Raw genomic sequence first — 24634 nt, 5'->3', positions numbered from 1 at the left:
CATACACTAAATAACTTTGTTCTCAGATTTTCATAAGCCTATTGCTGTCTTTTTCAATGAACAAAAAACTTGTTCACAAAATTCATGGGGTAAAACCATATTTTCAGCTTTTCTATTAAACTGGCAGTGGTTAATCTCTGGCTCTCTGAAATAAACACCAAAACTGTGAGAATCTATCACCTGCACCCCCTGTACTGCTAAACAATGTTCTCTTTTACTTAGTGTTCTTTCTGTCATTCTGTCCTGAAATTCTAATTAATATACTACTAATCTGAAGGAGTATTAATTATCTTTTCTCAGATGCTTTTGATGGACTGCCCTTGTGATCTGTGGAGCATTTGATCCTGGCTGTTGGAGAAACAGCACATAACAATTCTTAGCATGTGATAATTCCACCTTAGAAGAAGTTCATCCTGAACACCCCTGAGATCTGCTATTAATAGGGATGTATGGCAAAGAAAATCAATAACATAAGATATTGACACACCGTTTCACAGTTGATATTGTTGCCTATTTGATAATTAAGTTTTTGATCCAACTCTGGGAAGTGAAAATAAAAAGTAATTTGTAGGACAGTCTAGCTTAAATGGTATATTAAGAAATAGTAATCTTACCTCTTACTAGGTTCACTCTGTCATCTCTTATAACATCACATCTGCATTTACTTGTAAAAATTGCTGAGGTGGATGGTATACTGTTTTCTCTTCCTGCCTTCCATACTATGTATTTTTTTTTTTTCTGAGAAGAATACTATTTTCCTTTTGGATTTTTGTAGTTCTCATCTATAAAGTGGTTGAGAGATTCATCTAGTTTTATATGTAGGAAACTAATGCACAGAAGAATTTCGGTTAAAATCCTTTGATTTTTTGGGTACCTAAATTAAGACATCCAGGACTCAGTTTTGGAAAACTTGGTACTACGGATTAAAAGTACAGCTCCCATGAACTTTGTTCACAGCAATGAGCATTTCAAAGTTTTCTTAAACAGGCCCAGGTGTCTCAAATCAGAAAATGAATGCTTCAGAAGTTTTAAGTGACTTATTATATAGAAGGGCTATTGCCTAGGTAGAGCTGGAGTATTGTTCTCTGCTGTGCTAAATGTCTTTCCTTCTTTTTTGTTGCATTGGCTGTATGTATTTACATTTCTGCAATAAATGAGTCAGAAGATCTCCTTTGGTACTTTGTCCTTATCGATTACCATACCTGCTGGAATGTCGAATGAGGTAGCATCCTAAGGAAAACACCATGTTCAGGCTTCAGAAATGATGATACTTTGGCTTTTATTTTGAGTCATGAAAATTTTCTATGCATTTTTCTCCTTTATGAAATACCGTGCTGAGACGTATAACCTTGTATTATCATACAGAACACTTAAATGTGAGAAAAGATAATATTTGCATTGTTTGTGTCTTATACACAACGACAGTGAAACGCGGGATATATATTCACTGAGTAATTTTAATAATTATAAAATAATTATTTTCTACCATATGAACACTCTAGGGAAATCATCAAGAAGACAAGGATTCCAGTCTTGATTTTTCTCAGCATAGCTCAATCTGCTCTTGTAAAGGGTCTTCAGAGTTAGTCCATCCTACCCTATTTCCCTTGAGAGCACCCCAACAGGTTTTTAGAATGCCCCTTTACTTCTAGTCCTTCTCAAGTACAATTTCCTGTGTTACTTTCTTGCAGGGTTCAGACTGGGTGCTGAGCAGTTGAGCTTGAACAAAAATGAAGAGTTCCTCAGAGATGAAGAGCCAAAAAAGTCTACTTGCAGTAAGGCAGGTACCAAGAATTTTGCTAATTAGGTGTACAGCCAGGGACAAAGCATACTTGCCTTTGTTTTGTAACTGTTTCCAGGATGGGGCACAGGGACTTGGAGGTTGAACCAGACAGTCCCAAATGAAGGGGGGAGAAGAGGATTGGGACTGTTTTAGTCCTTATCCATTTCCTTCCACCTTTCACATAAAGAAGCCTCATCTCCATACTGTTATTGTTAAAATCGATTACAGGCCCAATGCTGCAGGGATAAAAATGAGGGTGCTGGGAAGTTTTATTTTGTGATGGTCTTTGCTAGTCTCACTTGTTCAGCGGCAGTTACCAAAAAGACTCACAGTTCTCATGCGCTGCTTTTTGTTCCAGGGTGCAGTAATATAATTCCAGGTTGAAAGAGAAGTTGTAATATGTTACTTACCAGGACATTTTCGGAAACTTCTTGCCATGGCTCCACCTGCGTTGTGCAATCCTTACTTTATGGGTTCTGTTTTGGCTGATTCACATCTCCTGGGTTTAATGTTTCTTGTGTTCATGTGGGCTAGGGATCCACCTTTGATCCAACGTGTCTGTCTTCTGGAAATCTGTGCTCTACTGATCAGTACTCATTAGATGCTTGAGAACAACATCAAGGGAGGTCATCTTTTTGTTACTGTTAAATTGGTTTGTTGTTGTTTTTGTTTGCTTGCTTTTCTGGAAAATATCTGCCTGGAAAATAACTGCCATTATTTTAGGTATTGTGAAATGTGATATGGCTTATATCAGAAACTTGAGTTCAAGTGCTGTTTTGTGCTTTTCTGTTAAATTAACATGACACTTTAAATTGTAGAACAGTGGAGATGGATGAAATCTGAGCAATGAACTTGCTGCTGTTGGATTGTTACACAGGTAGAGACAGAGTCATTTTTAGTTTATATTTGTATGACTTGTCATGCCAGTGCTCTCAAAAAAAAAAAAAAAAGAAGAGGCAGGAAGCCTCTCTTTAGTATGACTAAACAAAAATAATAAAGGAGCTTGCCATGCTAAAAGCTTAGGATTTGGTCATGAAATTGGAAATACATTTTATGACAAAATGTTTTCAATTTGGAAAAACCTGGGTTTATCCAAGGACAGATTGACCACAGGATTACCAAATGCCAATGGCAATTACAGCTTTACTGAACGATGCACTGGGCAGATCACCAACCTCTGTAAAATGTCCTAGCCCTGAGAAACTCAGAATAGACAAGAAATTTACAGGTATCAATCTGACCTGCTTCTTCGAGTGATTCTCTCTCTTTTAAAAAAATCTAGCCATCAGCTTTGTATCTTTATCTAGTCATACATCAACCCTGGTGTTTCTGTCTATTTGTTAAGAACTGGATGAGTTTGGGTACTTCAAATTAGAGCTGAACCCTGGTCAAAAATCAGGCCTTTTTAATTTTTAACTTCAGTGCTTAGCATGCATCTTTAATGTGTAAGCAGCATGGCTGTTTGTTGAAAATTACAACTTTAACAGCTTTTCTGATTGCTTGCTTACAGCAAAAACCAGGCAAGCAACTACTTCACAAACTATATTTTGAATTAAAATCAGAATTCAGTGGACAACTGTATTACCTATGTTTTTTTTTTCCCTCTACCCTTCTAACAGTTGTAATATGCATCATCTTAAAGATGAAATAATACACCAAAAATCCCTAGGTCTAGTTTAGTCAGAAAATGTTCAACTGACTGTCAACAGGAAGCTAGGAGGGAGACGTGTGCTACACTGGCAAAGACAGTCTCGGATGTAGTTAAGGGAAGGCCTTGAGTTGTTTGATATTGCAGCTAAAATCTTGCTGAAGTGCTGCTTGATGGTGTCCAGCAAATCAAGAGTCCCTTTAGCTAGGTGATGAGCTGCCATGGTAAAGTGAGAGGAGAAAATTTTTAGACGAAGTAAACAGAGAACAGCATTATCCTGTGCTGGCTCCTTAGTGACTCTCATTCTTCGGCAGTGAAGCATCTGGGCATCTCATTTAATTTCTCTTGAAACACAACGAATAATGAGTAAGAAGGGCTGGCCCACTGTCTCTGGACAGGGCTTTCCCTCACTGTCAACAGTGAGGGAATTATTTCTTATTTCTGTTTAGAACCCTTACTTACACTTTATTGCTTACACTTCTTTCTGTTTAGAATCCTTGTTGTCTGGGAAATGCTGATGTGTAGAAATTATAATGGTGAATGAGGCAGGAACATGACTTGCAAATGCCAGTTGTGTAGGAGTGAAGCAGGTGCTTCCCAAAGTTTGTTTCCCAGTCACCCCAAACATGCAATGACAGAAGTCTGCACGTAGCTCCCAAGCACTGTCTGCCCTGTCTGTGCATTGCTGGGGAGTGAACAGCTTTAAACCACTTGCCTTCTAATTAAGAATGGTCAATCTGTGTGTTGGCTTTTCAGGCACCCATCTGTACAGAGCGGATCTGCTTGCACCCCTCTGAGGATCTCTTCCTTCCCTCCCCGCTGGCGTTGTTGGGGGATTAAAGCAGCGGCGGCCCCATACACAAACGCAGCTGGTTCCGTTTGGTCAGCCTGAGCCTTGCTGTGAAACCACGACAAGAATTCCAGTAAGTTGGCAACACTGAAACACAAAGAAAACAACAATAGGAAAAGACCTTCCGTGCAGAAAGGAATGTTTCAAGCACTGTTCTCCTACAGTGAAAGGAGAGAGGGTGGGAGGGAGGAGAGAGATTTGAAGAGGGCAGGTCCCCCTCCTCCCCCAGCAGCTCTGGATCTTGTGATGGAGAGATCTTATCCTCTCTTTGTGATTCAGAGGTGCCAGGAAGCTAATTGAATATTCTGATCTGCCCCCAGTGTTTCTTGTGGCTTGACCCCGGTGCTGTGTCGTACCACTACACCAAACAGCCCTGAACCTGCATAAATCACAACTTTGCAAAAGCCTACGCTCCACATCTTCTCCCCCTTCCCTCCCCCCCAGCCCCCCTTTTTTAGCTTGATAGATAGAAAACCTTTACAGAAAGGTTTAGGGAGCTTAGTGCTCTACAGATCCTAGAGGAAAAATCGCAATCTGCTAATAAACAGCAACGTGTTCCTCTGCAACTTTTGCAAAAATAATGCAGGCACCTCCACCCCTTACTTGAAATTGCAGTTCAAAGCAAAAAAAAAAAAAAAAAAAAAGTTAATATTTTGAAGTATCACTTAAGTTCTGCTGCAGTGTCAGCAAACACTCATTGCAATGTAAGGAACGTAGCACGAAACAAACATAAATAATATATGGAATTTATGAAGGTGAGATCATTAAAATTAATCTGGCAAGTTTCTTGCAAAACAAGCAGACCAATCTCTCTCCTATGGTGTATATGCATGGTAGCATCTTTCTGTTCACATACGTGTGTGTGTGTGTGTGTGAACACATGCATAGTTATACCATGCTGTTCCTTTCTAAGTTTTCTCTAGTATTTCTGAGCAATATCCAAGTAATTTAGCTTCCTTTAGTTTGTGTGATGCTCTTGCTCCTGCAAGGAAAGCCTCCAAAATGTTTTTGCCCTCTTCCCAAGACTGCATTCCATCCTGAAGTATCAGGATATCTTTATCTTTCCCCCGTGATACCATGCCCTGTTCTACCCTTGTTAGTAGGTATATGATTCCTGAAATAGCAGCAATAAAACTCAGGCAGGCATTTCACATGTGCTGTACACTGTTAGAACCAGAGTAAGGTGTCTCTGATATCTTAAGCATTCACAGCCAAAGCACTTCACCAAACTGATTTTATCTCCCTAGAAGGTGCAGAAATAAGTTTCACTGCTACAGTTTCCCTTTTAAATTTTTTCTGTGAGGAATAAAAAAGCCCCACCTTCTAGGCTTTATCCCCTGCATTGGTAAGGAGGTATTTCTAAGTTGTCAAGTACGCTTTCCTTGGTTGGAGCATGCCTGTGGGATGCTAAAACCTGGGCTGTATTTCACTTGCAAACCTAAATTCCCCTCAACTAGCGCCTACAGTCGGTGTGGCACCACGGCCCCCGCTCCCCAGCCTGTGCAGAGCGGGACCGGCCGCATCCTGCCCCCGCTGTCGGCGGGGAAGGAGGGGCAGAGGCAGCCCGGGGCTGCGGGGCCTGGAGCGGTGCCTGATTCCCTCATGCTAGTTCCGGGGCCGCCGGGTATAAAGAGCTTTATGCAATGTCTGGAGGGTGGGAGTTTATAGAAAACGCGATGCCTCAACAGGCGAACGCGCCTTTCTTCTGCAACTAGCGGGACAAGCAAAGAGACGGGGCTCCTTGCGCGCTGCCCTGCAGCCCGGCACCCCCGCGTCGAGCGGCCAGCTTCTGAGGGAGCTGGAGCATCCCAGCCCGGATGGGACCGCACCGTCGGATGGACGGCAGAGCAGCAGCTGCCTGCAAGCTGCTCGTTTTATTCGCCGCGTGCATACTGCGGGGCAGCTGCCAAGGTAAGCGCTGCGCTCCCGCCGCCGCGGGCGGACAAGTCCCGAGTGGGGCTAATAGCGGGGCTCGCTCGGGCGCTGCCGCCGCCCCTCGGCAGCGGGAGCCGGCGCTCCCCAGGAGCCCTTCGACGGACTTGGTGTCTCTGGAGGAAAAGGCACTGGCGCCTTAAAAGAAAAACACCACAGACCACACCGGCTCTGTAATTTCGCTTCATCTCAGCTTTAAGTTATCCTTTTTTTTTTTTTTCTTTTTTTTTCCTGAGTCGTGCAAACTTTTATTTATTTATTTATTTATTTATTTTTTCCCGGCGCGTTGCACCAGGCAGCGCCCCGTGGCTGGGCACCTCGCGCTCACGGCGCCGTGCGGGGCCGCGGGCTCTGCCTGAGGTGAAAACCCGCGGGGCCGGCGGGCCGGGCCCCGAGCAGCAGCGCACGAACTTTGTCTGCGGGCTTTGCCGTCGCTAGGCGACGCGGCTGCATGTGACCCGCCGCCGCGGGCCCTCAGCCGGCCGCGGGGGGCGGGCTCCCCTCGGGGCTCCCCTCACAGCCCCACACAGCCCCGGCTCCCCGCCCGCGGCACCGGGCTGCGGGGAGCCGGAGGGGCCGAGCGCCTGGCGGGGCCCCGGGGGTGAAGCGGCGGCGCTGCTGGGTGAGGGGTGCGTCTGCGCCTTCAAGTTGTTAATCTGCTTTCCTCGCTCAACTCTTAGGTTAAGCTCCTTAGGCAGAATCAAGTAAGTAATTATACAGCAACTGCTGCTAGCGGCTCCCGCTTGGGAGCGGCAAAAGAGGAGATAGCTAATGGGCTGCAGGAGACCTGCAAAAGCCCTAGCCAAGGAGGTCACGCTGGGCAGGGAGTTAATCCGGCGCCCTGTTAGGTTACACTGGGCAGAATGGAAGCTGCAGAGCTCCTCTGGAAGTGCATTTCCTTGCTCTGCTCCCACTTTTCACTCTTCAGAGTGCCCAGTAAGTGACATAACTGAGGGAGAGGAAAGCTCCGACCCCTGCTCGTAGGCAGTGGACGCGCAGCACTTTTCACTTTGTTGGTTCCTCCGGCTCCGCTCCCTTCAGGGCAGTAGAATAAATAATTGTGCAAGCAAAACAGTATAGTTCTAGTAATGGCATAACTGGTACCCGTATAAAACACCTGGATGGCAATCTTGACCACACTGATTGTTACTGTGAAATACTTGATACGTTTAAGTTGAGATCCTTGAATCTTGAGGTTGTGTCAAGCCCTCATTAAAAAAAAAAAAAAAAAAAAAATCAAAAATCATGCAAACAAATCCAAAGAAATCAGTGAAAATTGTATTATCTTGACTAATCCTCAGTATTTTGAAAATATGCTTCCAGTAATATTTTTGACTTTGTCAGGTTGGTGATACCTAAATGTTCCCATATCGTGACAGCTACTACTAGAACGAGTTTCACTTGGCTACTTTCTCAGTTGATCCTGTCACAACTCTTCCTTCATTGAGTTAACTCTGGATTTCCTGAAATTAAATATAGCACTTACAAACCAAATAAAAACACCCCTTCTTGTAATGGCCAGTAATACAGAGCCTGGTTCTGCAGCTTTTCCTCTCCAGGCGTTATTGCCTGTAAGGTGGCTGTTACCAGAAGACATTGCCACTGAAACAGAAAAAAACTACCTAACTAGAGGTAGTGTAAAAAAGAAGTGTCATGAGACTAATGTTAATGTTTGTTTTGAGGGATGGGAAGGCACTACATACTCAGACACACACTCCAGACGCTGGATGGATGTTGCACTCTCAGCAGTTTTACAGAGGGCAAATGAGATCACTAGGACAACTTTATGGTTGAACAATGAGTTCTTTAGTCTTACTGCAAAGCATATCAGATCTGTATACTCATGCAGTGCTCCCCAGTGTCTGTGAGTGCTCTCACCTTAACTAACACGGAAGGTTTGCTGTACTTTTTCTGAGGAGACTTCAGTACCTGAAAGTGGCTGAAGATTTTTCTGTTCTAAATTGGTTCCATGCCAGAAGAACTGTTAGTTTCTTTATAAAAACATTCATATATATGAAAATCACATGTAAATCATTCATTTAAAAAACAAACACACCAACTGGTTTTCTTTATTAAAAAAATACTCTTTAGACACAAAATAGTAAGAACATTATTTGTAAATCTACTATATTTAGAATCTGTACTGCCCATATATTTCAGTTGCTTAAATTTCCTGCATTGGTCTTCCTTTTTTGGTGTACCGTAGGTCCTGATGACCTACTTTCAACACAGATGATGTAAATATTCCAAAAATATATGTATTAGCATCAAAATAATACTATTGATTTCATAAATAATTAAATAGTTTGACTTTGGTGTTGTTTTTTATCACCAATTCTATTAATTTAGTACATGTTACAAGACACTGCTAGTCTCACCTTTTTTCAGGCTAGCACATAATTGCAGTGAAACTTTGTTGCAGTTTATTGCAAAGTACCATTTAGCTTTTGTAAGGCCAGACCTTCCCTGTACTATACAGTTCACAACATCTAAATTGGGGTTTGCCACCCCCACATTCCCCCAACCTCCCTCACTCCCCTTGTGGGTTTTTTTCTTTAAGACTTTTCACGTATGGCATGAAAGAAGACAGATTCATGTTGCTTTGAATCATATGAAATCAGTGATTTCTTAGCATGGCTATACTTTCCTTGCTGATAATCATAATATTAGTGTAAACTTACAAATTCTGGGAAATGCAGCTGGAAACCTAAGCATTCTCAGTAACGTGTATGCTAATTTTTTGAAATTTTTGATTCCATATTGAGCTAAGAGGCCAGAAGATCAAGCTAGGTTGACTTCTGACTTTAATTTTTGCTCCTTCTTTAATAACTCATAGTTTGACGCTTTTAGAAGTTTTCTGTTGATACCAAGCGTGGAAGACTTTCTAAAATAACTTTTTTAAAGAAAGGCAGTTACCTGTTCTGTAGACATATTGTCAAAATGTGATTTGCCCAGATGCTTTGCTGTAACACAAAAGTTAGTGCATCAAATTTGATGTACGTCTTAAATCTCTGCAATGATAGATCATCAGTTTAAATGTGACACAGACCAAAGTGAGTAAAATTTGTCATCGTTAAAAGGTCACAATCATTCTACAAGAATGAAAGCTATTTTAAGACTGAATTTGTATGGTGGATAGTATAGCTCAGAAATCATAATGAACGGTTGCATGAAGTTGAACGGTAATGAATAGGTACGGTAAGTCCAAGTAGATGAAACCTCTAACTGTTCTTTCCAGAATGGCACGGAGAAACATGCTCTTCCATCACGTATTTTGAAAGTTCGATCTCCAAATCAAAAATTCAGTGTGTTTTTACAGATGCTGCCTTCATTCAAATCTATTCAATGCCTGTGGAATGATGTATAGTGACATTGCTGTAGGCGACAGGCCACAGTCAGTGTTCATACTTCCTTGTACAGTGCTGTGTATGTTTAAATGACAGAGAAGTCTCTCTGTAAGATTATGCTCCTGCCAAGACCCACTGCATGAGGCTTTCCTCAGGGACCAAGGATTTGGGAATAATGAGAAAGGATGACAAAAAAAATGAATGTGATAATGCAATCCCTACTTACAGTTTTAATAGGTATCATGCCTTACCTATGGGCTGCAACATTCATCATAATCCTGCACTGATATATTTTACTTATTTTCTCTTGGTGATGTACTTTTAAAAAATCAAGAAAAAACTCCTACTCAGTTTGTGTACCTGGTTCTGAACATGTGTCTTTCCTGAGGGCTAAAAATTTAAAAGTACATCTCAGTGAAACACATTGTAATCTTCTGGCATTTCAATTAACGAGACATAGCTCTGTGCACTGGCAGTCATCTTTTTTTTTTCTTTCTTTTTTTTTTTTTTTGTAAGGCTCTTTTTAATGAGTAGTTCTCTTTTAATACATCTCTTGATTTTTCTTAATAATTTACTATTTCTGTATTCTGTTCAGCAAAGCATAGCAGGAATTTGCTAAGTAATCAGGTGAAGTGAAGAATGGGACAGCCCCCAAAAATTTTAGTTAAAAATTGAAGGCAGTAATTGGATGACACCTAGTTGGATTTTGGTTTTGTGCCAAATGCTAGAATTACAGTAAATAATTAAGCTAAAGGAGTCAAGACAAATAGAGAGAGAGCATCTAAGGAGATTTCAGATAAGATAAATGTGTGATGTATGTGTTGCTTCAATTTCCCTGTAAGACAAACTAAAACCTTCTTTCATACATTGAGCTGATTGGAAATTTGAGCAATGGAATCCCACTTTAATCCAGATTTATTCTCCGTGTGTTTTGCAGGAAATGAGCAAAGATTCATTTGGGGAAAAGGTAGAATGCAGTTTCATTAAAGCCTTTTAATTCTTCTCCTTTTGGGCTTCCTGGATTGACATGAAATCAGTCACACTGTTTGGAGCCTTTCCCCTTCCATACGCCTTGTTGCACTGTTAGATTATTGCCAGATCAAAGCCCAGTGGTGTTTGCTTTTAACTCCTCATTATTTAGCACAGAAACTGGAGGTTCTTTTGTCAAGACTTTTCTTACTGAATACTCTTATTTTTAATTAAGCAATAATCAGACATGTTTTAGAGGTAGTTTCTCAACTGGGAGTATTGGATCAAATGTTGTTCTGTCATCCTACAAAACTTGTTTGATCTGAGAGCTTGTGAAAACTCTTCAAATGGACAAATAACATGAAACTTTGAATTGTATTGTACTATCACTTCTTAAAGCAGGAGCTTTAATTGTGTCTCCTCTTTTAGAACTCTACTTAGTAAGTGTTGGAACCACATAGCACTTTGTATGTTTCAAAGGAAATTATACTTTGTAGTAGGTATTGATTGTTGAAAAACATTAAAGGTCCCTTTTAATTCATAATCTGCACGTTGACATCTATATAAAAAGACGTTTATGTTTTTATTCTTGATTAGGTAACAATTGCTAATTAGCTATTATAATCAGATAATTGGTCAGTGTCCTTCTAATGCTATACACTGCATGTGGCAAATAAATGCAGACTTTTTTTTCAAATTACTTAAAAATAAAGTGCTTCTTCATATAATTTAATAATTGTACTTTATTCATAAAATGCCTTGAACTGTTTGTAGATGAAGAAAGAGTAAGGGTTCTTCTCAGTAAAGTCAGCGCAACTCCATTGATTTCAAAGAAATTACCCGAGTTGTACTGATCTGAGAGATGGAAAATAGGATTCAGTGAAGAGTAAACATCTCTTTTAATAGCTTATTATTGCTTGAGATCCATTTTGAAGTCCACTTTCTTATGGTAATGTTCATTTTATTAACTGTTTTTTTGTTTCCTTAGCTCAGCACATTTTAAAAACAGTTCAAGAAAATGAAGTTTAATGAGTAAGTGTAGAAATGTTTAATGGAGTGGATAGCCTTTAGTGGATTCTATAAGCTTTTGCTGTTGGTTTCAAGCCTTTTAATGTTTTCTTTGTTTTGCAATGCTTGAAGTAGATTAGAGATCTAAGGATCACTGTTACAAGTTTTGCTTTGGATTAATAAAATGGCATAAAAGAGTTAACTGAAATTGTTCTACTTTTATGCCCTGTTATAATTTATGCTTTTAACATGAATAATTTGACTTTGTTTTGCATTCAAGAAGTGAGATCTTTGGCAGAAGGGCACTGTAAAACAGTACTCGGTCTGTCTAGTTATTTGCTTATGCAAGCAGGTCATGATTCCACCACCTACTGAGTAGAATCAGAGAACGGGGGTCCATTCCAGTAGGGACTGCTGTGATGAGGATTGAAAGCTCATATCTTTGTGGAACAAGGAGAAGAACAGGGGTTTTAGGTGTGCTCCGTAGCATCTCTGCAAAAACAGTTGGTGTAATACACAAGGTATCTCAGAACTCATAGAATCATAGAATATCCTGAGTTGGAAGGGACCCATAACGATCATCAAGTCCAACTTCTATATTCATATTTAGAACCTGGGTAATGCTTTTATCTTCAAAATCCATTGTGCACAGTAGCAACTCAGCTAAACATACTAGAGGGTTTAGTTAGAGGAAGTACAGGGCTTGCATAATTTGAGCGCATGCTACATGCAAAAATTGTGTTCCCCCAGTTTTCCCAGAAATGGGAGGTTGACTTCACATCAGTCAATACCAGTGGGAGACCCCATTTAGATCTGACCAAGCCCTTGTCAGGCTTTGACACCAAAGGGTATGGTTTCCCAAGATGTGATGAGCCAATTTGCCAGTTCATTGCTGCTGAAAGCAGGAGGCCCCACTCCTCTCCCTCCCACAACGTCTCAGTCCCATGTGACTGCGTGGGTTCTTGCTCCTTATGTGGTGCTAGCACCACTGCTTATCAAACCTCTCAGCAGCTTTCACTTACAAGCCCAGTGGAAAACTAAAACAGGTCTAGGGAGCTAGATGGCATGGTGAATTAGGGCAGCACACAGGAAGGCCTGGTAATCAGCAGAGTTTGGAAAACCCTAGCATCTAGTGGGAGAAGGAGCAGAATTGGAAAGAGGGAGAGAGAGACCCTTTTTTGCATGGTTAGTAGTAAGTCGGTGGGTTAGCTTCGCTGGCCATGCAATTGCTGCTTAATGCTACTGTTAGGTGCATATAGGAAATGCCTGGCTAGCATGCTAGTGACAAGAGTGGTCCCGTTGGGGCTGTAAAGAACCAGTGTTAGCACTGCTGGAAACCCTTTTGTAAAGTTGTCTAGTGTAAACAGATGGCTTGACTTGAATGGGACTGCTCACGTGTTCACTTTTGAGCAGGATTGTAGGGCTGTTCTCAACCTGCAGTACAATAAATGAGCTGGACGATAACCAAGCGCCTGGAATGCTGCGGCAGGGTTGCAGTGTTAGTGGCTGTCTAGCTGAGTTACTGAAAAAGCGATTTGTACTACCAAAATATAGCAGGTTTCTAAAAATGAGCAAATGAGCTCCAGTTTGTGTCTGAAGTTAGTGACAGAGTTTGTGGTGTCTTCTGTTAGGTTGATAGCAGTAGTAGATAGTAGTTTTGTTAGCTTTGCCGTTTTTGCCTTTTCTGCATGAAGTCAGCCGCAGAATGCATTTTAAGGCCTGACTGACTCTCACTGGGAATGAATTTTAGTTCCCAGTGTTCTGTAAAGGTACCAAAGTACTGACATTTCTTTTGTTACCTCTGCAGTGAGGTAACTTGAAAGACATAAAGTTATTTAGTGGAGTAATTAAACTGGGCCTCCTTAGTTATTAATCTGAGCCCTGACAAATTCCTGTTGGCTGACCCAAGTGGCAGATCTGAATAGAGCCTCAGCCACGGAGCAGCGCTGCCCCATCTGTGCTCCAGCAGGCAGGCCGTTGGCCTCACATGGGGCTCCTTTGGCACTTCTACTAGAAGTGATATTGTTTCATGGGATTTGTATTATAATTGTAGACAACTGGAAAAAATATAATTTTACAGTGGAAATATAAAAATCCTGGTAGCATTTGTTTTTATTAATTTTGCAGTTTTTAGCTTTACTAAGCCAGCCACAGACCACAGAAGCCACTTTAGAAATGGTTATCTTACAGTACAAATTTAAAAAAGCAATAAAGCTTTAAAATTGAACTTTAAATCCTTTAGAAATCTTTTTTTTTTTTTTTTTTAAGAAAAAAAGGAAACTAAAAGACAAATAGTTAAAATCAGTGAAATAACGAGTGGCAAAATTTAAATTAACGAAGGATGAGGTGAAAGCACCAACCTTGACAAAATGCTTTATCCATACTAAGATTTTATTGCCTATTAGATAACAAAAATGATTCTTCCCTGGTTTTTGTTCAGTCTCCTGAATAAAGATGCTTTAGCAATCAAGTACTGTCTTTTTAGCTGTGCAATACTTTTTAACTTGCTGGCCTTCTTAATTTTTTTCTCATGGGGTCACAGAATTCTCAGAGACTTTAATCCCAAGAAATTTCATTCAGTGGCAGAGAAAGAAAGAAGGGGAGAGAGACCCCAATTATTGCCCGTTTGAGAGAAAATCTCAGTCATTCTTTGTTTGTATAGAGATACTGACTTTTTGTCCAGCAATATACCAGGTGCGGTCGCAGCCTTGTTTCTAGCAGCATTTGGACAGACTGATGGAACTATTTCTATGAGGAAGGGATTACGATTTAAAAATTGTTGCAAATCTGTAGGCAAACTCAGAGGGCTGGAATACCTCTCCAGGCTGAGGGAGTTGGGGTTGTTCCGCCTGGAGAAGAGAAGGCTCCAGTGGTTTTCCAGTGCCTAAAGGGGGCTTACAAGACAGCAGGAGAAGGGATCTTTATCAGGGAGCGTAGTGAAACTGTGGGTACCCCATTCCTGGAAGTGTTTAATGATGTGGCTTTGGGCAGCCTGGGCTGGTGGGAGGTGTCCCTGCCTCTGGCAGGGGGAATGGAACTGCATGGTCTTTCAAGTCCTTTCCAACCCAAACCATTCTGTGATTGTATGTTGTGTTCTACTGATACCTGGGAGAGAACCAGTGCCTTTTTCTGTTATTTATGATTATACATGATATGATAAATTTCTTGTAGTTACTCTCTTCTGATTGATTCAAGGACTTTGTCTTTTTAGTATTACTGTTTTGGTAACCGGATTTTTATTAACAATGAAATATATATATATATATATATATATATATATATATATAAACATTTAAAAATGAAATAGCTGTAGGATAATTTAATTCTCACTGCCAATTTTAAGGTCTGTTAAGATAAAATTGTGTTCTGTGAGAGCACATCAGACAACATTGCTTTTCTAGTTCAGATGATCTTTCTTTACTTAGGCCTTTAGCACATGGCATTTCTTTTTCAAAAAGCTTGATAAGGGGTGATCAGACATAGCTATTAGCTGCTGGCTGAAATTGCATCACTTCAGAATGAGGGGGAATCATAACAAATGTCAATGAATCAGAAGAAATACTTGTACTTCCTACTACCACAGTAGATGGTTGTAGCATACAGCGTATCTATTCTGTGCAGACACTTCAGTTCTGTTTTTCTGAAAATACTGTTATGCTTAGTTTTCACCAAGTCCCAGTCGCTATTTCTGATGTGCAGAATGACAACTGGGTATGCTATGAAGCTTTGGGATGCAGATTAAGTTGTCTTTTTTATCCAAGAGTCCCAATAGGTATGAAGGTGCTGCTCAAGTAGTGAACAGTTTTGATGTGGGTATGAGTTATAAGACAGAAGTAACTTTTGTTCTGTGTGCTCACTGTATTTATTACCTGTAAGGGGAAATGGTTAATTTTTTGCATGACAAGTTTCATTTTTAATTCAGTAATTTATGATATAATATTCCAGTAAAGTTTATGGTTTGGAAAAGTGTTGCATGTTGCATAGCAATTTTCAGTCTAACAATAATATGTAAAATAAATGTAAATGGCGTGATTTCACTGGCATAAACTGGATTGTAAGACTTTTTACTGAGGCTGATTCCTAGTGTTGCAGTGACTCATCAGCTTTCAGGAAAGCATGACTGAACTGAGTGCAGCTCGCCATCTCAGCATGAGGTTTAATTTTGAGAACAAACAGCACATTGGTTGGAAAATTTATTTAAAAAACAATACAGCTCTCAAAGTGAGTGTAGCTCCCTGAGAAGGTGGTTTTATCATTGGATACTGCATCTACATGTATCAAACTTTCTCAGTGCTGGGTACTGTACATGCTATAAGTAGTTTGAGCACTTTTTTTTCCCTGCTTGCTTTTTTTAATTTTTTCTTTTCATTTTCCATGCGCTATGTACTTGTAAATACTTCTTATTCTTGAAGATTGTTCTCATTTGGCTATATTCCCCCTCTCCCTACCACCCCCTTATTTCCCAATTATTATTCTACAGCAGCCTCGGGGCCATTAGCAAGGTCCATTCTTACAAAAATGCTTGGGATGCTTCCTTCTGTGAGTAATTGGGGGTGTCTTTTACTTCTACTGTGTTTGCTTGTTCTTCTTCCTCTTCATGTCATTTGGTCAATTAGAACAGATTTTTGCATATTTAATGTGCTATTCATGAAAAAGAAACTTCTGGGATTGAGGAGAGCTCAGAAGTGTATGCTTCCCTGGGGATCCACAGTGCTTGCTTCACTTACCCGGCTAACACCATCACAATTGAATTATGTGGATTAAGACAGCTAATGTCAAGACAACTGGTTAAGATTACCCAGTTTAGTGCAGATTGTGTTCTTTCCGTATAATGTGTCTGAAATACATTTTTATATCATGGAGGCTAATGTTCCACTTCCACAAATATTGTTTCTTTTAAATTCAGCCAGAGGGTTAATAACTTTACTAAACTCTTTAAGAAAGGAGTATAAATAATTTTTATTAGTCTCAGCAATGAAAATAGTTTGTATACATTTGGAGATAAAGAAAGTGTCCAATAAAAAATAATGGCTGATTCTCAGTTATCACTGAAGTGTGGAAAATTTGACAGAAACTTAAACGAAAGAAGGAGCATGGTCTGCTCAATATAGGGAATATTTACTTTATCAGTAAAAAGGAGTACATGTCCTGTCTATTAAAATTAGACCTTGCTTAAAAGGATTATTTCTTATTCCTGCCTAGTTATAGGACTATGAAGACAGTAAGAGTTGATTTGTTGCTATTTAAAATGTGTCCGACTTGAATCAAGATTCCAAAGGTGTTGCTGTTTTTATGAGTTTTCTTACAGTACCATATGATGGTAATGACATGTAATATGGATATGTGCTCTTCGTGGGCATGTATAATAAATAAGCTGTCATGATTTTGAATTCAAGAGATTTTTTTTTTCTTTACATTTAGGATTAGTGTGAATAATTTAAAATTATGGTTTGTGTGTGTATACATATATATATATATTTTGAAGTGATAATGTAGAGACCACAGTTACTTTGTTCTGAATACCAGAGCTTAAACAGACAAACAAACGAAAAGATTTTTTTCTTCCTCAAGAGGGCTGCATGTGACTTATCAGAAAATTTGGAGCTAGTTCTGTGTATTAGTAGTTCAGCGTAATACTTGAAAAAAAGAAAATTAAATTCATTAAAAATGAATTTGTAAACTTTTTTTTTTTTATCAGGCTATTTACATTTATTGCTTTTTCAATTGAAAAAGCTGAACCAAGGTAGAGAGGATGAGGATTATGAATATCTTTAACGTTGCTAGGAGGCATTTACAGTGTCATTCCTTTGAACTTGATGTCTGTAGGAGACTTGAACCCTTTTTTCTTTGCAGGAAAGCTTTCCTGCTTAGTTTCAGTAGATTAAAATATTGAATTTCTTTAATTCCTGGATTTATGTTGACGCATTAGCAGAAATGAATCTATAGTTCTTTTATAACTGTATTAACTGAAAACAAATAGTTTAACATAGAATACACTAACTTTAAGTATTTCTAAAAAGCGTTTGCATGTGAACATTATTAAAATGAGATTTGATGCCTTAGTTTTAGCAATGATTTTAGTAGCAAATTATCAGTATATGCAAGTGTGTGCAGACACAAAGCATAGAATATACTTTTGGAAAGCACAATTTAGTAATTTTCTATTATTTCTTGTATCTAAGTGGCATTGCTGATTTACACCAGAAGAGACAGCTGTCTCAATGCCTCAATGCTTTTTTTTTTTTTTTTTGGCATTGAGGGAACGTTGTTTCTTAGTATGTCCTTTTGAAAGGGAAATGATAAAAATCTGTTGTAGTAGTGAAACATTGTACTTCTAAGTCCATTTTGAAAGACAAAACTTTAAATTTTCTTCTTGAATTTTAAGGTTTTTTTTGGTTGAAAGTCAATGAGTAAAACTTTAAAAAGTAGGTATCAGAATCTGACAGGCAAGATCTGTTTATACCAATTTGTGGTATAAATCATCTGCTGAACTCAGGGCGTGGTTTGCTCACAAGTTCTGCTCCTGTGAGTATGGAACATGTAGCTCATCCATCTGAGATGGAAATAGACTCTGCATATCCAGCCAGGCTTACACAAAGGAACAAATAAGGAAAGATTAAAATTAAGTTTCCCTTCTATTTTCATTTTGTGCATCCTCCTAGTAAGTTCTATTTATAATCCAGTAATATTTAAACACAAGTAGATTTTTAGGGAGAGATGAACTGGAGGTGTAATTTTCTGTTGCTTTGTGAAATAACAGCTGTTCTATTATTGTCATCAGTGGGTTTCTGCTAAATTATGAGGAACCTATACAACTAGGATTTGGGAGCCAAACCTCTAAGTCCAGCTAGTATCAGTGGAGAAACAAATCTGTTGTTTCAAATTCTGGCCTCTGTGCTCTGTATACAGAGGTCTTCCAGTTATGTGAAGTGAGCACAGACTTTTTGTACTGTATTTTTATTAATACTGTCAAGATAATTTCTCTAATATAGCCTAGTTAACAGACATGTAGGCATAAAACATGTTCAGAACATCTTTTCCTATTGTAATTGCTAGCAGAAAACTACTTTTCAGGGCATTTCACAAAAATAAGCAAAGGTCTTCGTTGAATTATGGATTTTCTTTCCTTCTTCTTTGGTGCGGGGGAACGGAGATGGAATTTGCAGAGGTTCATCTTCACCTCCCTGAGCATTCCAAAACCTCAGACTGTGTGAAATGTAGTTAAGCTAGGCAAAAATCCGACATCAAAATGTATGAGAGGTGTATCTCCAGGACTTCACCTGCAGGGCCATTGGAGTGGGCTACTTTGGTGCTTATTCTGTTTGGGGGCCACGTGGAAACAAACAGTAGTACCCTTTGTTGGAAGGCAGCAAGGGAGAAAAGAGAACTTGTCACTTGCAGTTCTTTTTGTAAAATTGATATGGAGAAGCTTGTAATGTGCAGTTTGTTAACACTTATTTTTTAAAAACTGCAGATACATTAGGCACAACAGTTTAGTTGAAAAAATACTGCCTTGAAAAATGTTACTCTTCAAAAAAAATAAAAACAAATTTGTGAGATGTAATTCTTGAAAGGTGAAGTAATCACAGCAGTGTGTCATTTCTGAGTGGACGTTTTGAGTGGTACAGTTTACCCTGGGTTTAGTACATTCTTCATTACTTTTAATCTTTCATACTAGATCAACTGTTAAAGAGATGTTAGCAGTTCTCAACAATGTCGTGAGGAAGAAAGAACTAATGATTATTTTGGTCTATTCTGTGTAGTCAGACTGCCATGGTGCCCTTAAAATCTGTGGATGATAGAAATAATTCAATAGGTGGGGAATAGATGAAAAGAATTGGAGAAGACTGTAACTGTTTAGAGAAACTGAAAGGAGTCTAACTTAATGTGTGGAGTTGTAAAGCAATATTGGTTTCCATTGTCAGTCAAACATAAAATTCTTTCTATTTCATTTTTAATACAAGAAGATTGAATTTAAGCTTTAGTTCTCAATGTAAATATTTAAACACAAACATATTGGGGCAAGTGAAGCAAAAGGAAACTTGAGAGGGCATAATGGGCTGCCTTTCTGTTGAAGACTGTAGCCCTATGAATTGGAACCATTGTGCTGTGAAATGCCTGAAGCTATTAACCTCCCTCTTTTCTGATAGAGTTCTGTATGACTTAACGTGACATCAAGTAACATTCATTAGTGGTGCTAAGGTTGGCTACCAACCTCTGGTGGCAGTGGAGTTTGTCTTTGGCAATGGTTTAACTTGGGAGACTTCATTCCTATGCAGTGGTCGCTGCTGACCAGCTGTTGTTGGTTGTTGATTAGTGTTTTATCCTGTCTTTGCTCTGAAAAAATCACTGCTATGTTTCTTTATTCCATTAGAAAATGACTACCTGGCATAATCTTTGAGCAAGTAGCTTAGCCAGAGCCAGTAATACTAGCTTCCTTTTTTCTAACCAAGCAAATTATGAATCTTAAGCATGCACTGAGGACTCTCTTACAAGAGTATCTCAGACATAAAGAGCCCCAGAAGGTACAGTGACAACATCAGCATAAAGCCTAAAGAGAGTAAGAGTGGCAGGAGTTTAGGAATGACGCTTTGGGATATATCTTTCCAGTGAGAATTTTGATCTTTGGTTTGTATTTTCCAGTGCTAGACTGGTTTATATTAAAGATGACATCTGTTCTTAGCTTTTTTTTTTTTTTCTTCCTGAATATCAAACAGTTAAAATCGATATTTAATATTTAAAAATTCTTACTGTTAATGCCCAGAAATTCTTTTTTATATATGTATGATTCATCAGGTCTGCCATGTATTTTTCTAGTCTGTCTTCTGGTAGTGCTTTAATCACAGTCAGAAGACAAAAATGTGTTATAATAAAAATAAAGCAAAACTAAAAAAACAACCCTTTATCAATTTTGGACTTTCAAAAGTCATCCAGGTACTTTTCTATTAGCAAATCTTAAGCATGACTGTAAAACCTAAACTTCTTAATTGATTTACTGCTTGTTTTTAAACTCAGTGGTTATTTCCTGCAGGAATCCTGCTAACAGGATTCTGTTTGCCTGAAAGAGGTGTCTGGTTTTATCAGTATCTGTCAGAGGAAATCAGAATTTCTATGGAAATTAGTTCATTAGTATTAATTTTTGGTGGCATCCAACTGATTCATGAGCTGCCTTCCTATTTAAAAACAACAACAACAACAAAACGGTTTCTTATTGAAAGCAAAATCTTCCATAAATTTTGTAATTACTAATCCTTCAGTGAATCAAGGCTTCAAATAATGCCAAAAAACAAGCGGATGTCCCTTGTCTTCTGACAGTTCCCTGCTCTCGCTGGAACCCAGGTGCTGCAGGCTCACATTGCATAGCCTATACCATTGGAAATAGTCCTTTTGGACTCTGTGGATCATCCCTGGTCAGTGTGAGTAATGCCTGCAATTAGTTTATTACCCAAACTAATACTATTTAAAACAGATAACTAAATTCATAGCACTTAAATCACAATTCTTCAAATCTCATAAGTTTCCAATATTTGTTTTTATGCAGAATATGTACATTTAAGTGTAGAGCAAATGGTTTCTGGAGTTGCTTATGGTAACAAACCATAAACAATAATAGATGTTTTCTTATTGATGATGTGGTTGTTTTTCTTTTATTCTGGATATTTCTGCTGAGTGTTAGTAGCAGTAGATTTTATAATAATTCATTTTGCCCCAACTCATTTAACGAAGTCAGAGTTAGTTTTGATCAAAGCAGAATCACAAGCTTTTTAGAACTTGGGTGAGAAGTGGTCTTGAAACTACAGATCACTTTTACTTTTTCCATATTACTTGATTCACAGACTGTCTTTTAATGAATTAATGCCATTATTTGCTATGTGATTATCTTTGTTATAAAGATATTATAAAACAGTCGTACATGAGGTATCAGTGGCTTTGTATTTTTGTAAAGGTGTATCACAGCTCTTTGCCTTCAGTCACAAGTAAGCATGGAAGATAACATCAGAAAAGGCTAATGCCATAATTAAATGAATTATAACAGGTTTGCTGAAGAATTGTGTAAACAGACATTGATACAGCACTTACTGTATGTAGGTGTGAGCAACTTATGTTCTAATTTTGTGAAGAATTACAGTGTAGGAGAACTGCATGCTTTGCAGATTTTCTGTTAACATTCAGTTACCATTTCTCATGTACAAAGGCAGCTATGTTTATAATGCTTTCTAAAAAGTTTATCAATGTTATCTCCTCATTTATATCACTATAAGGATATGCTTAAATGTAGGAACTTATTACAAGATAGGCAAAATAAATTAGCAGTTGCGTGTAATGCCTTAAAAAAAATTGGCTAGTTTTTCTTTATAAATAATGTACAAATTCTAGTGTAATTATTGCACATATTGCATGTTTATAAACCTCCTATTCACTAGAAACTAATCATGGATATGGATTTAATTCTGAATTGTAACTTCTTTTTATGTAAGTAACTATGAATATTCTTGTGGTTTTGAAGAGCAATATATGCTAAATATGCAAGTGGGTTTAGTTTTTACTTTACGTAATAATTCCAACTGATAAATGGTGTTTTATGCATTGTGTTCATTAGAGCTTTAACTGCTAATCTCATATGGAAATGTTGCTTTGTAGGGTAAAACTCAGAGAGAGGGCCTGGGATTCCAGAGTGAACTTGTACATTCCTTCAGGGCAGTTTTGCAAGGGAGGTTGTTGTGTTTTAAAGGTAGTTGATAAGAGACCTGCACCACCAACCCCAGACCTGCACCACCAACCACCATCGTGCATTAGTCTATAGAAGGTATTTGGGCGAACATACTCCTGTACCACTCTGTACCACCATTTATCCAAGTGAAATTTTTGACCATTTGCAGGATACATTATAAATCAGGATGTCACTACCAGACAATCAGATTTGAACATTCCTTGCATAAAGTAGCTTGCCTATATCCCTTAGGAATACATCACTTAACTGTGTTTATGTGACAGTGTTGATATGCCTGGTTTTACATGAAAGTTAGGGTAGCGTGTTATTTATGTCATCATGAATTCAGAAAGTAGGTGGTTGTGCTTTATATATACTGGGGTTATCTTCCCTGGACAAATCACTCAGAGTAATTGAAAGATGTAGTTTTATCCTATGGTTATTAATTAAATCAGGAAACTTTTTATTTTCTTCAGAGTTGGGCTTTGCTACTACCTCATTTTTTTTTTCAGTGTTCCCTGCTCTGAGGTGCTGACAACAGATTAACATGAAACAGAGCTCTGTTGAGCCTAATTATGTTATAGCTCATTGTTTTGGGGACCTATAAAACTGTTCACTCCCTTTTGATGAGGCTGTAGTCACAATGAAAGGCCATAAACAGTGCATTTGCTCTCTCCTCTCTCCTATGGGACTGGAGATTTCATTTAGACAATTCTAATAAAGGCCTGATCCAGCTGCATTTACACTGGAAGTGAATGTTTCTTTATCAGGTCTTAATCCTTAGTAGGTCAAGTGGGAGAGAATAACAGCAGGCTAACTTTTATCAGCCTTAAATGTCTGAAAGCTTAATTTCTTTTAAAATTATTTGCTATTTAAATGATGACTGAAGACATGCTTTACTGTACTTCAGAGGAAAGACTTTAAATATTAGGGTATTATAAACCAAAACAAAATAGAGAGCTTTCTATACATTCGAGCAGGTCACCAGTATGTGGCTACTGAAACAAGATTTCCACATCAAAGGGGGTTTATTATTATTATTAATATCTACATGGGCTGTGGGGAGGACAACATGTTTAGCATATTTAGCCCTTTGATATGTTGTGGAAAATAATCCCCTTCCTTTTTGTGAATCTATACTGTCTGTGAATTAAAAATTGGAACATTCCTGTTAAATAGCTGTCTGTTGTATATGTTCCCCTCTAAGACCTTTTTTCTCTTTTCTGTTTGGATAATATATGAGTGTATTAAAATTAGTGACAATTCAGTTAATTCAATTTTCTAGTAATTAGTTGGAAATGTCCTGTAAGAGTTAAAGCTGGTTCTTCCTTTTTTTTTTTTTTTTTTTGACTGTCCCAAGGCTTTTTCATAGAGACACCTACTTATATTATAGTATTATCATAATAATCTTTTCTTCCCTTTCCATGCCAGACGGTTATTTGACAGGAATACACTCCAGTGTCTGTTTTGTTTAATTGGTACTACTAACCTGCTTGTTACTGTGTTTTACCACAGGATGTGAGCGTGGGCAGTTTCGCTGTGGAAATGGTCGCTGTATTCCTGCAGATTGGAGGTGCGATGGGGCCAGAGACTGCTCCGATGATACAGATGAAGCTGGTTGTCGTAAGTGAAACAACTGTAGAGCAAATTTTGATAACATAAGAAATACTGAGTTCCCAAAGTGCTCCCAACTGTACCTGTGATACAAGAATGAACATTAGAGGGAGAGAGAGGGAGAGAAAAATCCTAGTTGTCTGAGATGACTACAGTCTGCTCAGTCCTGTGGAATCCTGAATATTGGGTGTGCATACCAATACCACCAGTATCACCTGGGCTCCAAATTTTAGGATCTTTGAAGCCCTAGACAATGAACTGTACTTACTGCACCTTAAGCAGAGACTTGGATGGTTGTTTAGGGTGGTTATATTGTCCTCAGTGTGTGCAACTCTGACAAAAATTGCATTCAGCTGGGCTAGTCCAGGCAAAAAGACTCTTTCAAGCTAAATATTAATATATATATATGCATATATATATATATACATATACATACATATATATGTGTGTGTATATATATATATGTAAATGAGGAAATTCCCTCCACAGTCTGTTTACACAAACTTGCCTGCATTTATGTTCTGGATGCTAGTGTTCTTTGAGCTCTTGTGGGCTGGTGTGGTCATCAGCCCACTTACAGGTTAGGCCAGTTTTTGTCCCATAGCTGATGTTGAATGCAAAAGACTAATTTATGTTGATTCTTTTCACACTGGATTGTTTCTTTGCTGCTTGACCCATATAATAATTGGAGGTCATTCACACAGCTTGGCAGACTGATTTGTTGCCTAGCATTTATTTAGCTCCAAAAATAAGTGCAATTCTTAATGAAGAA

At 38.6% G+C, this 24634-nt stretch overlaps 2 protein-coding genes across 9 annotated transcripts in view; one reads left to right on the top strand and one right to left on the bottom strand.

Moving 5' to 3' along the window:
- Nucleotides 1-2325, bottom strand: part of LOC101804634 (uncharacterized) — a 54737-nt gene extending 52412 nt beyond the window's left edge. For 3 of the 4 annotated variants that reach the window (XM_038182284.2, XM_072040922.1, XM_072040924.1), the window contains exon 1: nt 2194-2325. The gene's annotated coding sequence lies outside the window, so the exon portion shown is untranslated. The remainder of the gene's footprint in view (nt 1-2193) is intronic. The other variant, XM_072040923.1, reaches the window with a different exon arrangement.
- Nucleotides 2326-5897: 3572 nt separating this feature from the next.
- LRP2 (LDL receptor related protein 2) overlaps nt 5898-24634 on the top strand; it is a 117992-nt gene continuing 99255 nt past the window's right edge. For 3 of the 5 annotated variants that reach the window (XM_072040913.1, XM_072040911.1, XM_021272033.4), the window contains exons 1-2: nt 5898-6192; nt 23764-23871. In XM_072040913.1, coding sequence (XP_071897014.1) covers nt 6099-6192; nt 23764-23871 — 202 coding nt within the window. In that variant the 5' untranslated portion in view covers nt 5898-6098. The remainder of the gene's footprint in view (nt 6193-23763; nt 23872-24634) is intronic. The other 2 variants (XM_072040912.1, XM_021272034.4) reach the window with 1 other exon arrangement.

The sequence above is a fragment of the Anas platyrhynchos genome, chromosome 7 (genome assembly GCF_047663525.1).
Source record: "Anas platyrhynchos isolate ZD024472 breed Pekin duck chromosome 7, IASCAAS_PekinDuck_T2T, whole genome shotgun sequence".
Taxonomy (NCBI): Eukaryota; Metazoa; Chordata; class Aves; order Anseriformes; family Anatidae; genus Anas; species Anas platyrhynchos.
The sequence above is the reverse complement of the archived record's forward strand: the minus strand, read 5'-3'. Positions and strand labels throughout refer to the sequence as shown.